The following is a 17,716-nucleotide window of genomic DNA, read 5'->3' on the forward strand; positions in this document are numbered from 1 at the left end:
CGAGATAGTTAGTGTGTTTGTAATAAGCACACTAGTGTGTGTAATAAGCGAGCTGGCTAGTGTGTGTAATAAGCTGGCTGGTGTGTGTTATAAGCCTGTGGGGTATAAGATGGCTAGTGTGTGTAATAGGTGATCTAGTTAGTGTTTTGTAATAAGCTGGCTAGTGTGTGTAATAAGCTGGCTGGTGTGTGTAATAAGCGAGCTAGTTAGTGTGTTTGTAATTAGCTGGCTAGTGTGTGTAATAAGCGAGCTAGCTAGTGTGTTTGTAATAAGCTGGCGAGTGTGTGTAATAAGCGAGCTAGTTAGTGTGTTTGTAATAAGCTGGCTGGTGTGTGTGTAATAAGCGAGCTAGCTAGTGTGTGTCTAGTAAGTGAGCTAGCTAGTGTGTGTAATAAGCGAGCTAGCTAGTGTGTGTAATAAGTGAGCTAGCTAGTGTGTGTAATAAGTGAGCTAGTTAGTGTGTTTGTAATAAGCTAGCTAGTGTGTAATAAGCTGGCTGGTGTGTGTGTAATAAGTGAGATAGCTAGTGTGTTTGTAATAAGCTGGCTAGTGTGTGTAATAAGCTGGCTGGTGTGTATAATAAGCGAGCTAGCTAGTGTGTGTAATAAGTGAGCTAGCTAGTGTGTGTGTAATAAGTGAGCTAGTTAGTGTGTAATAAGCAAGCTAGTTAGTGTGTTTGTAATAAGCTGGCTGGTGTGTGTAATAAGCTGGCTGGTGTATGTAATAAGCGAGCTAGCTAGTGTGTGTAATAAGTGAGCTAGCTAGTGTGTGTAATAAGCTGGCTGGTGTGTGTGTAATAAGCGAGCTAGCTAGTGTGTGTGTAATAAGTGAGCTAGCTAGTGTGTGTAATAAGTGAGCTAGCAAGTGTGTGTAATAAGTGAGCTAGTTAGTGAGTTTGTAATAAGCTGGCTAGTGTGTAATAAGCTGGCTGGTGTGTGTAATAAGCGAGATAGCTAGTGTGTGTGTAATAAGCTGGCTAGTGTGTGTAATAAGCTGGCTGGTGTGTGTAATAAGCGAGCTAGCTAGTGTGTGTAATAAGCGAGCTTGCTAGTGTGTGTAATAAGTGAGCTAGCTAGTGTGTGTAATAAGTGAGCTAGTTAGTGTGTTTGTAATAAGCTGGCGAGTGTGTGTAATACGCGAGCTAGTTAGTGTGTTTGAATAAGCTGGCTGGTGTGTGTAATAAGCGAGCTGGCTAGTGTGTGTGTAATAAGCTGGCTGGTGTGTGTGTAATAAGTGATCTAGCTAGTGTGTGTGTAATAAGCTGGCGTGTGTGTGTAATAAGTGAGCTAGCTAGTGTGTGTGTATTAAGCTGGCTGGTGTGTGTAATAAGTGAGCTAGCTAGTGTGTGTAATAAGCTGGCTGGTGTGTGTAATAAGTGATCTAGCTAGTGTGTTTGTAATAAGCTGGCTGGTGTGTGTATAATAAATGAGCTAGCTAGTGTGTGTGTAATAAGCTGGCTGGTGTGTGTAATAAGTGATCTAGTTAGTGTGTGTGTAATAAGCTGGCTGGTGTGTGTAATAAGCGAGCTGGCTAGTGTGTGTAATAAGCTGGTTGGTGTGTGTAATAAGCGAGCTAGCTAGTGTGTGTGTAATAAGCTGGCTAGTGTGTGTGTAATAAGCGAGCTAGTGTGTGTAATAAGCGAGCTAGTTAGTGTGTGTGTACTAAGCGAGCTAGTGTGTTTGTAATAAGCGAGCTGGCTAGTGTGTTTGTAATAAGTGATCTAGCTAGTGTGTGTGTAATAAGCTGGCTGGTGTGTGTGTAATAAGCGAGCTAGCTAGTGTGTTTGTAATAAGCTGGCGTGCGTGTGTGTAATAAGTGAGCTAGCTAGTGTGTTTGTAATAAGCTGGCTGGTGTGTGTGTAATAAGTGAGCTAGCTAGTGTGTGTAATAAGCTGGCTGGTGTGTATAATAAGTGATCTAGTTAGTGTGTGTGTAATAAGCTGGTTGGTGTGTGTAATAAGCGAGCTAGTTAGTGTGTGTGTAATAAACTGGCTGGTGTGTGTAATAAGCGAGCTGGCTAGTGTGTGTGTAATAAGCTGGCTAGTGTGTTTGTAATAAGTGATCTAGCTAGTGCGTGTGTAATAAGCTGGCTGGTGTGTGTAATAAGTGAGCTAGCTAGTGTGTGTGTAATAAGCTGGCTGGTGTGTGTGTAATAAACGAGCTGGCTAGTGTGTTTGTAATAAGCTGGCTGGTGTGTGTAATAAGTGAGCTAGCTAGTGTGTGTGTAATAAGCTGGCTGGTGTGTGTAATAAGTGATCTAGCTAGTGTGTTTGTAATAAGCTGGCTGGTGTGTGTAATAAGTGAGCTAGCTAGTGCGTGTGTAATAAGCTGGCTGGTGTGTGTGTAATAAGTGATCTAGCTAGTGTGTGTGTAATAAGCTGGCTGGTATGTATAATAAGTGATCTAGCTAGTGTGTTTGTAATAAGCTGACTGGTGTGTGCAATAAGTGAGCTAGCTAGTGTGTGTGTAATAAGCTGGCTGGTGTGTGTGTAATAAGCGAGCTGGCTAGTGTGTTTGTAATAAGCTGGCTGGTGTGTGTAATAAGTGAGCTGGCTAGTGTGTGTGTAATAAGCTGGCTGGTGTGTGTAATAAGTGAGCTAGCTAGTGTGTGTAATAAACTGGCTGGTGTGTGTAATAAGCGAGCTGGCTAGTGTGTTTGTAATAAGCTGGTGTGTGTAATAAGTGAGCTAGCTAGTGTGTTTGTAATAAGCTGGTGTGTGTGTAATAAGTGAGCTAGCTAGTGTGTGTAATAAGCTGGCTGGTATGTGTGTAATAAGTGAGCTAGCTAGTGTGTGTGTAATAAGCTGGCTGGTGTGTGTGTAATAAGCGAGCTGGCTAGTGTGTTTGTAATAAGCTGGCTGGTGTGTGTAATAAGTGAGCTGGCTAGTGTGTGTGTAATAAGCTGGCTGGTGTGTGTAATAAGTGAGCTAGCTAGTGTGTGTGTAATAAACTGGCTGGTGTGTGTAATAAGCGAGCTGGCTAGTGTGTTTGTAATAAGCTGGTGTGTGTAATAAGTGAGCTAGCTAGTGTGTTTGTAATAAGCTGGTGGGTGTGTAATAAGTGATCTAGCTAGTGTGTGTAATAAGCTGGCTGGTGTGTGTAATAAGTGATCTAGCTAGTGTGTTTGTAATAAGCTGATGTGTGTGTAATAAGTGAGCTAGCTAGTGTGTGTGTAATAAGCTGGCTAGTGTGTGTGTAATAAGCGAGCTAGTGTGTGTAATAAGCGAGCTAGTTAGTGTGTGTGTACTAAGCGAGCTAGTGTGTTTGTAATAAGCGAGCTGGCTAGTGTGTTTGTAATAAGTGATCTAGCTAGTGTGTGTGTAATAAGCTGGCTGGTGTGTGTGTAATAAGCGAGCTAGCTAGTGTGTTTGTAATAAGCTGGCGTGCGTGTGTGTAATAAGTGAGCTAGCTAGTGTGTTTGTAATAAGCTGGCTGGTGTGTGTAATAAGTGAGCTAGCTAGTGTGTGTAATAAGCTGGCTGGTGTGTATAATAAGTGATCTAGTTAGTGTGTGTGTAATAAGCTGGTTGGTGTGTGTAATAAGCGAGCTAGTTAGTGTGTGTGTAATAAACTGGCTGGTGTGTGTAATAAGCGAGCTGGCTAGTGTGTGTGTAATAAGCTGGCTAGTGTGTTTGTAATAAGTGATCTAGCTAGTGCGTGTGTAATAAGCTGGCTGGTGTGTGTAATAAGTGAGCTAGCTAGTGTGTGTGTAATAAGCTGGCTGGTGTGTGTGTAATAAACGAGCTGGCTAGTGTGTTTGTAATAAGCTGGCTGGTGTGTGTAATAAGTGAGCTAGCTAGTGTGTGTGTAATAAGCTGGCTGGTGTGTGTAATAAGTGATCTAGCTAGTGTGTTTGTAATAAGCTGGCTGGTGTGTGTAATAAGTGAGCTAGCTAGTGCGTGTGTAATAAGCTGGCTGGTGTGTGTGTAATAAGTGATCTAGCTAGTGTGTGTGTAATAAGCTGGCTGGTGTGTATAATAAGTGATCTAGCTAGTGTGTTTGTAATAAGCTGACTGGTGTGTGCAATAAGTGAGCTAGCTAGTGTGTGTGTAATAAGCTGGCTGGTGTGTGTGTAATAAGCGAGCTGGCTAGTGTGTTTGTAATAAGCTGGCTGGTGTGTGTAATAAGTGAGCTGGCTAGTGTGTGTGTAATAAGCTGGCTGGTGTGTGTAATAAGTGAGCTAGCTAGTGTGTGTGTAATAAACTGGCTGGTGTGTGTAATAAGCGAGCTGGCTAGTGTGTTTGTAATAAGCTGGTGTGTGTAATAAGTGAGCTAGCTAGTGTGTTTGTAATAAGCTGGTGTGTGTGTAATAAGTGAGCTAGCTAGTGTGTGTAATAAGCTGGCTGGTGTGTGTGTAATAAGTGAGCTAGCTAGTGTGTGTGTAATAAGCTGGCTGGTGTGTGTGTAATAAGCGAGCTGGCTAGTGTGTTTGTAATAAGCTGGCTGGTGTGTGTAATAAGTGAGCTGGCTAGTGTGTGTGTAATAAGCTGGCTGGTGTGTGTAATAAGTGAGCTAGCTAGTGTGTGTGTAATAAACTGGCTGGTGTGTGTAATAAGCGAGCTGGCTAGTGTGTTTGTAATAAGCTGGTGTGTGTAATAAGTGAGCTAGCTAGTGTGTTTGTAATAAGCTGGTGTGTGTGTAATAAGTGATCTAGCTAGTGTGTGTAATAAGCTGGCTGGTGTGTGTAATAAGTGATCTAGCTAGTGTGTTTGTAATAAGCTGATGTGTGTGTAATAAGTGAGCTAGCTAGTGTGTGTAATAAGCTGGCTGGTGTGTGTGTAATAAGTGAGCTAGCTAGTGTGTGTGTAATAAGCTGGCTGGTGTGTGTAATAAGTGATCTAGCTAGTGTGTTTGTAATAAGCTGGTGTGTGTGTAATAAGTGAGCTAGCTAGTGTGTGTGTAATAAGCTGGCTGGTGTGTGTGTAATAAGTGAGCTAGCTAGTGTGTGTGTAATAAGCTGGCTGGTGTGTGTGTGTAATAAGTGAGCTAGCTAGTGTGTGTGTAATAAGCTGGCTGGTGTGTGTAATAAGTGATCTAGCTAGTGTGTGTGTAATAAGCTGGCTGGTGTGTGTGTAATAAGTGAGCTAGCTAGTGTGTGTGTAATAAGCTGGCTGGTGTGTGTAATAAGTGATCTAGCTAGTGTGTTTTGTAGTAAGCTGTTGTGTGTGTAATAAGTGAGCTAGCTAGTGTGTGTGTAATAAACTGGCTGGTGTGTGTGTAATAAGCTGGCTGGTGTGTGTAATAAGTGATCTAGCTAGTGTGTTTGTAATAAGCTGATGTGTGTGTAATAAGTGAGCTAGCTAGTGTGTGTAATAAGCTGGCTGGTGTGTGTGTAATAAGTGAGCTAGCTAGTGTGTGTAATAAGCTGGCTGGTGTGTGTAATAAGTGATCTAGCTAGTGTGTTTGTAATAAGCTGTTGTGTGTGTAATAAGTGAGCTAGCTAGTGTGTGTGTAATAAGCTGGCTGGTGTGTGTGTAATAAGTGAGCTAGCTAGTGTGTGTGTAATAAGCTGGCTGGTGTGTGTGTAATAAGTGAGCTAGCTAGTGTGTGTGTAATAAGCTGGCTGGTGTGTGTAATAAGTGATCTAGCTAGTGTGTTTGTAATAAGCTGTTGTGTGTGTAATAAGTGAGCTAGCTAGTGTGTGTGTAATAAGCTGGCTGGTGTGTGTGTAATAAGTGAGCTAGCTAGTGTGTGTGTAATAAGCTGGCTGGTGTGTGTAATAAGTGATCTAGCTAGTGTGTTTTGTAGTAAGCTGTTGTGTGTGTAATAAGTGAGCTAGCTAGTGTGTGTGTAATAAACTGGCTGGTGTGTGTGTAATAAGCTGGCTGGTGTGTGTAATAAGTGATCTAGCTAGTGTGTTTGTAATAAGCTGATGTGTGTGTAATAAGTGAGCTAGCTAGTGTGTGTAATAAGCTGGCTGGTGTGTGTGTAATAAGTGAGCTAGCTAGTGTGTGTGTAATAAGCTGGCTGGTGTGTGTAATAAGTGATCTAGCTAGTGTGTTTGTAATAAGCTGTTGTGTGTGTAATAAGTGAGCTAGCTAGTGTGTGTAATAAGCTGGCTGGTGTGTGTGTAATAAGTGAGCTAGCTAGTGTGTGTAATAAGCTGGCTGGTGTGTGTGTAATAAGTGAGCTAGCTAGTGTGTGTAATAAGCTGGCTGGTGTGTGTGTAATAAGTGAGCTAGCTAGTGTGTGTGTAATAAGCTGGCTGGTGTGTGTGTAATAAGCGCTCTCGCCAGCTAATGTGTGTCGCAGCGAGCTAGGTAGTAGTCAGTGTGTGTGTGTATAGCAGCGATCCAGCAAGCTGGTGTGTGGCAGCAGTGAGCTGTCTGCGGGCAGGCAGCCCCTGTGTGTGTGTGTGTGTGTGTGTGTGTGTGCAGCGTGTGTGTGTGTGAGTGTGTGTAGCCACTGTGCCAGTGGCAGGCAGTCTGTAGCCTGCACCACTGCCTTGCCCACCAGCACTGGCTGCCTTGCACAGAGACACGGGAACAATGAATGCCGCGGCGCTGCTTACCTTCTTGGCTGGGCGGCTGGAGTAGGGGTAGGCGCTGAATCCTGCCCGTGGTACCGACAGCAGCATTTTTCTCTTTAATGTCAAACCTGAGCCAAAGCAAGGAGCAGGCTGACGTCAGCACGGGAAGTTGCAAATGGACTGAAGTGGGACTGGAGAACAAGTTGCCTCGCTTGCTGGGTCCTAGCGCTCTCTAGCTGCACACTGCTGCCTGCCCTGCACACACACACTGCACACACACACACACACACACACACTGCACACACACACACACACACACACACACACACACACACACACTGCACACACACACACACACACACACACACACACACACACACACTGCACACACACACACACACACACACTGCACACACACTGCACACACACACACACTGCACACACCCACACACACACACACTGCACACACACACACACACACACTGCACACACACACACACACACACAGCACACACACACACACACACACTGCACACACACACACACACACACACTGCACACACACACACACTGCACACACACACACACTGCACACACCCACACACACACACACTGCACACACACACACACACTGCACACACACTGCACACACACACACACACTGCACACACACACACACACACACACTGCACACACCCACACACACACTGCACACACACACACACACACTGCACACACACACACACACTGCACACACACACACACACACACACACACACACTGCACACACACACACACACACACACTGCACACACACACGCTGCGGGCCAGGCAGCATCTGTGGAGGGTAGCTACAAGGAAGTGCAGATGCCGCCTGACACAAGAAAGACACAAAGTGCTGGAGTAACTCAGCGGGCCAGGCAGCATCTGTGGAGGGTAGCTACCAGGAACTGCAGATGCTGCCTGACACAAGAAAGACACAAAGTGCTGGAGGAACTCTGGGTCAGACAGCATCTCTGGAAGGTGGAAAGAAGATTCTGGTTGGCCAGATGCTGGTTGACACAAGAAAGACACAAAGTCGCTGGAGTAACTCAGTCGGTCGGACAGCACCTGTGGAAGGTGGAAACAAGAAACTGCAGGTGCTGGTTAATGCACACAAGCTGCACAGTGCTGGAGTAGCTCAGTGGGTTGGGCAGCATCTGTGGAGGGTGGATGGAAGGGAGGTTGGTTTGTGTGTTTTGGCCATTTGCTGTAAATGGCATTGCTCTAGTCGGGACAATAGACAATAGACAATAGGTGCAGGAGGAGGCCATTCAGCCCTTCGAGCCAGCACCGCCTTCAATGTGATCATGGCTGATCATCCACAATCAGTACCCCGTTCCTGCCTTCTCCCCATACGCCCTGACTCCACTATCATTAAGAGCTCTATCTAGCTCTCTCTTGAATGCATTCAGAGACTTGGCCTCCACTGCCTTCTGAGGCCACCATCCAGGCCCTACCCTCTTCTCACTGCTGCCGTTGGGCAGGAGGTACGAAAGCCTGAAGTCCCACACCACTAGGTTCAGGAACAGCTACTTTCCTGCAACCATCAGCTACTTGAACCTGGTTCTATTCAAGAGAGGGTTAGAGAGAGCTGTGCTCAAGAGAGAGTGAGATTTAGCTCTTCGGGCTAACGGAATCAAGGGATGTGGGGCGAAAGCAGGAACGGGGTACTGATTTCGGATGATCAGCCATGATCATATTGAATGGCTCGAAGGGCCGAATGTCCTACTCCGGCACCTATGTTTCCATGTTTCTATGTTTCTATGACCCGCACAACACTCATCACACCTCAGCAACAGAACACTACCGACCACCTGATGCCAGCCTGACTCCTGCGGATTTGTCTCGTTGATTTTCCACGGGCTTCTCATTGTTCTTTTCTATTCACAGTCTTACATAATCTGGTATAATGTACCTCCTGCGGCTACTGAGGAAACACAATCTGCCACAGGCAATGATGGTCCAATTCTATACTGCCATCATTGAGTCCGTCCTCACCTTCTCCATCATGGTCTGGTTTGGCTCAGCCACCAAGCACCACATCCGGAGGCTGCAACGGATCGTTCGCACAGCTGAGAAGGTTGTTGGCTGCAACCTTCCCCCCCATTGATGAACTGTACACTGCAAGGGCCAGGAAGTGAGCGGGCAAGATAATATCTGACCCCTCTCACGCTGGCCACAAACTCTTTGAAGCACTTCCCTCTGGAAGGCGACTCCGGACTGTCAAAGCAGCCACAGCCGGACATAAAAACAGCTTTCTTCCACGAGTGATAGTGCTACTCAATAACCAAAGTCTGTAGTCTCTTTTTTGCTCTGGTTTATTTCCACCCAAGCTCCTCCTATTCACATATAAAGCCTTAAATGGACATTCCCCCCCCCCCCTACATCAAAAATCTTCTAACCCCCCTCTCTAACTCCAGGTCCCTCAGGTCGGCCGACTTGGGGCTACTCACTATCCCGCGGTCTAGGCTTAAGCTCAGGGGTGACCGCGCTTTTGCGGTTGCAGCTCCTAGACTGTGGAACAGCATCCCTCTCCCCATCAGAACTGCCCCCTCCATCGACTCCTTTAAGTCCAGGCTCAAAACCTATTTCTACTCCCTAGCGTTTGAGGCTCATTGAGGAGGCGCTGTGAACTGTTTGTGTGCTACTGTATGTTTCATTTTTTTTCCCATTGGAACCTAATCAGATGTACAGCACTTTGGTCAACGTGGGTTGTTTTTAAATGTGCTATACAAATAAAATTGACTTGACTTGACTTGACATGTTTAGACCGTAATGGTGTATCCTTATTGTTTTGATGTGTTTATGCTTTATTCTTAATTGTTAACTGTATGTTTGTGTTGTCATTTGTGAGCGGAGCACCAAGGCACATTCCTTGTATATGCACATACTTGGCCAATAAACTTATTCATTCATTCATTCATCTGGGTGTGACGTAGGTATCATTTTTGTTTCCGTGTGCTGAACGATATGATACGATACGATACGATACGATACGATACGATACGATACGATACCACTTTACTTATCCTGGGGGTCAAAGGTTCTACCACCAGTTAAAAGATACATTTACAAGGCATTGAAAGTAACGTGTACATTATAACAATGATTACATTTAAGTGACCAGCTATTGCCCAGCACATATGTAATATTGCACAGACATGAAGCAAAATTATCATAGAGTCAAAGAGACATAGAGTGATACAGCGTGGAAACAGGCCCTTCGGCCCTTCTTGCCCACACCGGCCAACAATGTCCCAGCTGCACTCGTCCCACCTGCCTGCGCTTGGTCCACATCCCTCCAAACCTGTCCTATCCATGTACCTGTCTAACTGTTTCTTAAACGTTGGGATAGTCCCAGCCTCAACTACCTCCTCCGGCAGCTCGTTCCATACACCCACCACCATCTGTGTGAAAAAGTTACCCCTCAGATTCCTATTAAATCTTTTCCCCTTCACCTTGAACCTCTGTCCTCTGCTCCTCGATTCCCCTACTCTGGGCAAGAGACTCTGTGCATCTACCCGATCTATTCCTCTCATGATTTTATACACCTCATCCTGCGCTCCATGGAATAGAGACCCAGCCTACTCAACCTCTCCCTATAGCTCACACCCTCCAGTCCTGGCAACATCCTCGTAAATCTTCTCTGAACCCTTTCCAGCTTGACAATATCTTTCCTATAACATGGTGCCCAGAACTGACAAAATATTCTAAATGTGGTCTCATCAATTTCTCTTACAACTGCAACATGACCTCCCAACTTTTATACTCAATACTCTGACTGATGAAGACCAATGTGCCAAAAGCATTTTTGACCCCCTTACTACCTGCGACTCGACCTTCAAGGAACCATGCACCTGTACTCCTAGATCCCTCTGCTCTACAACACTACCCAGAGGCCTACCATTCACTGTGTAGGTCCTGCCTATGTTAGACTCCCCAAAATGCAACACCTCACACTTCTCTGTATTAAATTCCATCAACCATTCCTCCGCCCACCTGGCCAATCGATCCAGATCCTGCTGCAATCGTTCACAACCATCTTCACTATCTGCAAAACCACTCACTTTTGTTTCATCAGCAAACTTGCTCATCTTGCCCTGTATGTTATCATCCAAACCATTGATGTAGATGACAGACAGTAACGGGCCCAGCATCAAACCCTGAGGTACACCACTAGTCACAGGCCTCCAGTCTGAGAAGCAACCTTCTGCTTCCTTCCATGGAGCCAATTTGCTATCCATTCAGCTATCTCTCCTTGGATCCCATGCGATCTAACCTTCCAGAGCAGCCTACCATGTGGAACCTTGTCGAATGCCTTACTGAAGCCCATGTACACAACATCTACAGCTCTGCCCTCATCAACCTTTTTGGTCACGTCTTCATAAAAACTCAATCATATTTGTGAGACACGACCTCCCCCATACAAAACCATGCTGACTATCCCTAATCAGCCCTTGCCCATCCAAATGCCTGTAGCTTACCAACTACAGATGTTAAGCTCACTGGCCAGTGTGAAAATGTCCAGGATTGGGGATGTCAAAGATTGGGGAGGGAGGGGCGGGGGGGTGGGGGGGGGGGGGGTGGGGGGTGGAGAGGGGCAGTCAGTCTAGCCCACGACAGAAGGGGGAGGGGTTGTACAGTTTGATAGCCGCAGGGAAGAAGGATGTCCTGTGGCGTTCGTTCTGTGCTGCATCTCGGTGGGACCAGTCTGTTGCTGAAGGTGCCCCTCAGGTTGACCAGTGTGTCACGGAGGGAGGGGGTGAGCTGTATTGTCCAGGAGGCTCCGCAGTTTGAGGAGCATCCTCCCCTCCAAGACCACCTCCCGTGAATCCAACTCCAACTCCAGCCCCCAGGATGGAGCCGGCCTTCCCGATGGGCTTGTTGGTCCTGTTGGTGCCCGCGGCCTTCGCCCTGCTGCCCCGGCACATGGCAGCGAAGAAGATGGCGCTGGCCACCACCGACTGGTAGAACATCTGCAGCATCTCACTGCAGATGTTGAAGGAGCGGAGCCTTCTCAGAAAGTACAGCCGGCTCTGTCCCTTCTTGTTCAGGGCCTCAGCGTTCCTGGACCAGTGCAGCTTACAGTCCAGGTACACTCCCAGGTATTTACAGTATACGCCCTGGTAAACTGCACATCCACACCATTGATGGAGACAGGGGACAGGGGTGTTCCTCTCCCGCTAAAGTCCACCACTAACTCCTTAGTCATGTTTGACTGCTCTTGCAAGCAATATTATCATTGAACCTGTACTTGTGCACAATATGCTTGACTGCACTTGACAAACAGTAAGGGAATTCCCTTGTTGTGAAACCACTGTACAATCATGCCAAGTTAAACTGCCATCTGCTTGCACATAACACATATCCCTCTATCCCCTGCACTTCCACGTGCCAATCTAAAAGCCTCTTCAACACCACTATGGTATCTGCCTCCACCACCACCCCTGGCAGTGCGTTCCAGGCCCCCACCCCCCTCTGTGTAAACAACCTGCCCGGGCATCTCCATTAAACTTTGCCCCTCTCACCTTGTGGCTACGCCCTCTAGTGTTGGACATCTCCACCCTGGGGATAAAGGTTCTGACTGTCTACCCTATCTCCGCCTCTCATAGTTTTACACACTTCTATCAGGTCTCCCCTCAACCTCTGATGTTCCAGAGCAAAAAAAAATCACCTAGAGAGTTGTGAATCTGTGCAATTCTCTGCCACAGAAGGCCGTGGAGGCCAATTCACTGTGTAGGACTGAACTGCAGATGCTGGTTTAAATCAAAGGTCGACACAAAATGCTGGAGTAACTCAGCGGGTCAGGCAGCATCTGTGGAGAACATAGATAGGTGACGTTTCACAGAGTGCTGGAGTAACTCAGCGGGTCAGGCAGCATCTGTGGAGAACATGGATAGGTGACGTTTCACAGAATGCTGGAGTAACTTAGCGGGTCAGGCAGCATCTGTGGAGAACATGGATAGGTGACGTTTCACAGAGTGCTGGAGTAACTCAGCGGGTCAGGCAGCATCTGTGGAGAACATGGATAGGTGACGTTTCACAGAGTGCTGGAGTAACTCAGTGGGTCAGGCAGCATCTGTGGAGAACATGGATAGGTGACGTTTCACAGAGTGCTGGAGTAACTCAGCGGGACAGGCAGCATCTCTGGAGAGAAGGAATGGGTGACGTTTCGGGTCGAGACGTTTCTGAAGAAGGGTCTTGACCCGAAACGTCACCCATTCCTTCTCTCCAGAGATGCTGCCTGACCCGCTGAGTTACTCCAGCATTTTGTGTCCACCTTCGAGGCCAATTCACTGGATGTTTTCAAGAGAGAGTTAGATTTAGCTCTTAGGGCTAACAGAATCAAGGGATATGGGGATAAAGCAGGAACGGGTTACTGATTGTGGATGATCAACCATGATCATATTGAATGGCGGTGCTGACTCGAAGGGCCGAATGGCCTACTCCTGCACCTATTTTTCAATGTTTCTATGTTTCTATGTTTCTATAACAGTCCAAGTCTATCCACCCTCTCCCTGTAGCTGAAACCCTCTAATCCAGGCAGCGTTCTGGTAAACCCCCTCTGCACCCTCTCCAAAGCCTCCATACCCTTCCTGTAATGGGGGTGACCAGGACTGCATGCAATACTCCACATGCAGCCCAACCAGAGTCCTCCAGAGCTGACTCTTATACTCAACGCCCCGACCTATGAAGGCAAGCAAACCATATACGTTCTTTACCATCCTATCTACTTGTGCTGCTACTTTCAGTGAGCTATGAACTTGGACTCCAAGATCCCTCTGCACATCGATGCTATTAAGGGTCCTTCCATTAACTGTATACTCTCCCCTTATATTCAACCTTCCCAAAGAAGGTCAGGGGACAAGCATGCTGGCCGATTTTTAGCCATTACTAAAACAGACGATGCCATCTTACTCACGATGCTCTCTGTGGTAGCTTGCCCTTTAGTTCAGTTTAGTTTAGAGAAACAGTGCGGAAACAGGCCCTTCGGCCCATCGAGTCCGCGCCGACCAGCGATCCCCGCACACGAACACTATCCTACACACACACTATGGACAACTTACATTTATACCAAGCTAATTAACCGACAAACCCGCACGAACGCTCCATGGGAACTACACTCGCCCCCCTGCAGGACCTATACATCAGGAGGTGCAGATCCAGAGCCAGCAACATTATGGGGGACCCCTACCACCCCAGCAACGGACTGTTCCAGCTGCTACGGTCAGGCAAACGCCTCCGCTGTCACGCTGTGAAAACAGAGAGGATGAGACGGAGTTTCTTCCCACAGGCCATCAGGACTGTTAACTTTTATAACTCCAGGGACTAAATTTTGTCTTCTCTGTTTTAACTTTAATTTATATGCTGTAACTGTAATTCTTTTTTGTGCACAATCCGCAGGCATTGCCACTTTCATTTTACTGCACATCGTGTGTGTGTATGTGACAAATAAACTTGACTTGACTTGACTTGACTTGACTTGACTTGACTTGACTTGATGTCTTTGGAGTGCAAGGTGGCAATTATATCCGGAGAACAGCTGATAGAGTAGATTTCTAGTGAACTGAGTCACGAAGAGACTGGGCGGTGAATATAAGACTGGGTGGTGAATATATGATTCTGTGACCACACTGTGGCGCGGCGGGTAGAGCCGCTGCCTCACAGCGCCAGAGACCCGGCTTCAATCATGGTCTTGGGCGCTGTCTGTGTGGAGTTTGCACGTTCTCCCCCGTGGCCCGCGTGGGTTTCCTCCGGGTGCTCCGGTTTCCTCCCACATCCCAAAGACGTGCGGGTTTGTGGGTTAATCGTCCCCTCTGTAAATTGCCCCCTAGTGTGCAGGGAGTGGATGGGAAAGTGGGATAACACAGAACTGGTGTGAACGGGTGATCGATGGTCGGCACGGACTCTGTGGGCCGAAGGGCCTGTTTCCATGCTGTATCTCCAAGCTAAACTGCTGTACAGGATGATCGCTGGTCGGCACGGACTCGGTGGGCCGAAGGGCCTGTTTCCATGTTGTATCTCCAAGCTAAACTGCTGTACAGGATGATCGCTGGTCGGCACGGACTCGGTGGGCCGAAGGGCCTGTTTCCATGCTGTATCTCCAAGCTAAACTACTGTACGGGATGATTGCTGGTCGGCACGGACTCGGTGGGCCGAAGGGCCTGTTTCCATGCTGTATCTCCAAGCTAAACTGCTGTACAGGATGATCGCTGGTCGGCACGGACTCGGTGGGCCGAAGGGCCTGTTTCCATGCTGTATCTCCAAGCTAAACTAAAACTGAACAATCATTGTGTCAGTGGACCAGTGATCCAGACTGAATTCAAAATCCCACAAGAGAATTGAAGTTCATTTCAGTAAATAGGATCTGGAATGAAATACTCGTTCCAGTAAGAATGAGCGTGGATCCATAGAAGGGCACAGTCAGGAGCCAAGAGTGTTTAGGAAAGAAAACTGCAGATGCTGGTTTAAATCAAAGGCAGATACAAAATGCTGGAGTAACTCAGCGGGTCAGGCAGCATCTCGGGAGAGAAGGAATGGGTGACGTTTCGGGTCGGGACCCTTCTTCAGACTGATGTCGGGGGAGGGGGCGGGACAAAGATAGGATGTAGTAGGAGACAGGAAGACTAGTGGGAGAACTGGGAAAGGGGAGGGGATGGAGAGGGGAAGCAGGGGCCACCTGAAATTAGAGAAATCAATGTTCATACCGCTGGGGTGTAAGCTCCCCCAAGCGAAATATGAGGTGCTGTTCCTCCAATTTGCGCTGGGCCTCACTCTGACAATGGAGGAGGCCCAGGACAGTGTCTTATTGTCGTGTGTCCCAGATAGAACGATGACATCCTTACTGGCAACAGCACAACTCAATATGGAAACATAGTACACTGTAAACAATATCATCAACGAGAAAAAATGTATATACACACACTCACATATACCTATACACACACACACACACACACACACACACACACACATATATATATATATGTGTGGGTGTGTGTGTATATATACATATACACTCACATATACATTTATACATCTATATACTAAAACTCTCGTTTGTTATCTTGTTTGTGACTGAACTTCAGCCAAAGCGGTACACGGTAGCGCGACAATTTTAGGCCCACCTTACTCACCGTTGTCACTTTAGTGATAATGCAAGTAGTTTTATTGAAATCGGTGTTATATTTTTAAAGTTATTCACATTTTAAAGTTTAAAAGGAGGGGAGGAGGGAGGGTGGGGGAAGGGGGGAGTGGGGAGAAGGGAGAGGGGAGGGGGGGTTGAGGAGAGAGGGGAGGGGTGGGAGAGGGTGCTGCACCAATGCAGGAGAGGTTTGGGCCCAACGGGTCCACTTTGTCTAGTATATATATATATATATATATATATATATATATATGTGTATATTTGTGTATAATAGTGCAATAATAACAATAATAGTCTATGTGGTCCGGAGTTTATTTGGAGGTTGTCGTGTTTAACACAACATGATCCATCTCCGGCCTGTGTACAAGCCTCTCGTGCACAGGCAACCAGCGGTGAGCCGCACAGTTAGAGGATGGTCTGAGGAGGCGGAGGAGGTTCTGAGAGACTATTTGGAAACAACTGTGTGGGAGGAACTCTGTGATCCCCATGGGGAGGACATTGTCGGCCCAACCCAGTGCATCATGGACTATATTAACCTCTGTGTGGAAAACACTGTACCCACCAGGACTGTACGGTGTTTCTCCAACAACAAACCCTGGGTCAACCCTGACATAAAGGCCCTCCTTAAGGAGAAAAAGAGGGCCTTTAAGTCGGGAAATAAGGAGGAGCTGAAGGCTGTGCAAAAGGAGCTGAGGAGGATGATCAGAGAGGGGAAGAACAGCTACAGGATGAAGATGGAGGACCAGCTGCAGAGGAACAACGTCAGTGGAGTCTGGAGAGGCCTCAAAACCATCTCTGGGTACAAGGAACCGGACTCCCGGGCCGTGGGGGACCAGAAGTGGGTGGACGATCTGAACCTTTTCTTCAACAGGTTCGATCAGTCACCTCCCCCTCCCCCTGGTCCAGTCACCCCTGCTGCAGCCCCCCTTGTCTGCACGTCCAGTAGGCTGCCCCACCTCCCCTCCCACAGCACTTGGGTCACAGTCACCACCCACTGCTTGTTTCTCCTGCACCCCCCCACACCCCCACACCCCCTCACACCCTTGAGCACCCAGCCCCTGTGCTCTAATCAGTCTTTCTCTACAGACCAGGTGAGGAATGAGCTCAGGAAGATCAATGCGAGGAAGGCGGCTGGTCCAGATGGCATCAGCTTGAGGCTCCTCAAGTCCTGTGCAGACCAGCTGTGCGGGATAGTGGAGCATGTCTTCAATCTGAGCTTGAAACTGGGGAGAGTTCCACAGCTGTGGGAAACATACTGCATGGTACCAAAGACGCCGCACCTGAAGGAACTCAACAGCTACAGGCCGGTGGCACTGACATCACACCTGATGAAGACACTGGAGCGACTGGTACTCGCCCATCTCCGCCCCCTGGTGAGACCATCAATGGATCCGCTGCAGTTCCGCTGCAGTTCACCTACCAGACTCGCATCGGGGTGGAGGACGCTATCATCTACCTACGGAACAGAGCTCTCTCACACCTGGAGAGGCCGGATAGCACTGTGAGAATCATGTTCTGTGATATCTCCAGTGCGTTCAACACCATCCAGCCGGGGCTTCTGGGGGGCAAGCTGGAGCACACAGGAGTGGATCACAACCTCACATCCTGGATTCTGGACTCCCTCACCAACCGACCACAGTATGTGAGGACGAAGGACCTGGTCTCGGACAGGGTGGTCTGCAGCACTGGGGTTCCGCAGGGAACAGTGCTAGCTCCATTCTTGTTCACCCTGTACACTGCCGACTTCAGGCACAGCTCCGCAGACTCCTATCTACAGAAGTTCTCTGACTACTCTGCCATCGTCGGCCTCATCACGGGCGACGAGAACAGGGCGTACAGAGAACTGATCAAGGAGATTGTGGACTGGTGCCAGCGGAACTGCCTCTGGATCAACGCGGGGAAAACCAGGGAGATGGTGGTAGATTTCATCAGGGCACAGCCAGGTCCCCCCGACACCGGTGAACATCCAGGGAATGGACATCGAGAGGGTGGACTCTTATAAGTACCTGGGTGTTCACCTCAACAATAAACTGGACTGGACTGAAAACACCGATGCGCTATA

The 17,716-nt window shown here is 47.7% G+C and overlaps 1 protein-coding gene across 2 annotated transcripts in view; it reads right to left on the minus strand.

The window, feature by feature from the left end:
* rbms2b (RNA binding motif, single stranded interacting protein 2b) overlaps positions 1-6,671 on the minus strand; it is a 181,567-nt gene extending 174,896 nt beyond the window's left edge. For both annotated transcript variants that reach the window (XM_078431557.1, XM_078431550.1), the window contains exon 1: positions 6,510-6,671. In XM_078431557.1, the coding sequence (XP_078287683.1) occupies positions 6,510-6,575 (66 nt within the window). In that variant the 5' untranslated portion in view covers positions 6,576-6,671. The remainder of the gene's footprint in view (positions 1-6,509) is intronic.
* Between the last annotated feature and the right edge of the window lie 11,045 nt (positions 6,672-17,716).

Source organism: Rhinoraja longicauda, chromosome 42 (genome assembly GCF_053455715.1).
Source record: "Rhinoraja longicauda isolate Sanriku21f chromosome 42, sRhiLon1.1, whole genome shotgun sequence".
Lineage (NCBI taxonomy): Eukaryota > Metazoa > Chordata > Chondrichthyes > Rajiformes > Arhynchobatidae > Rhinoraja > Rhinoraja longicauda.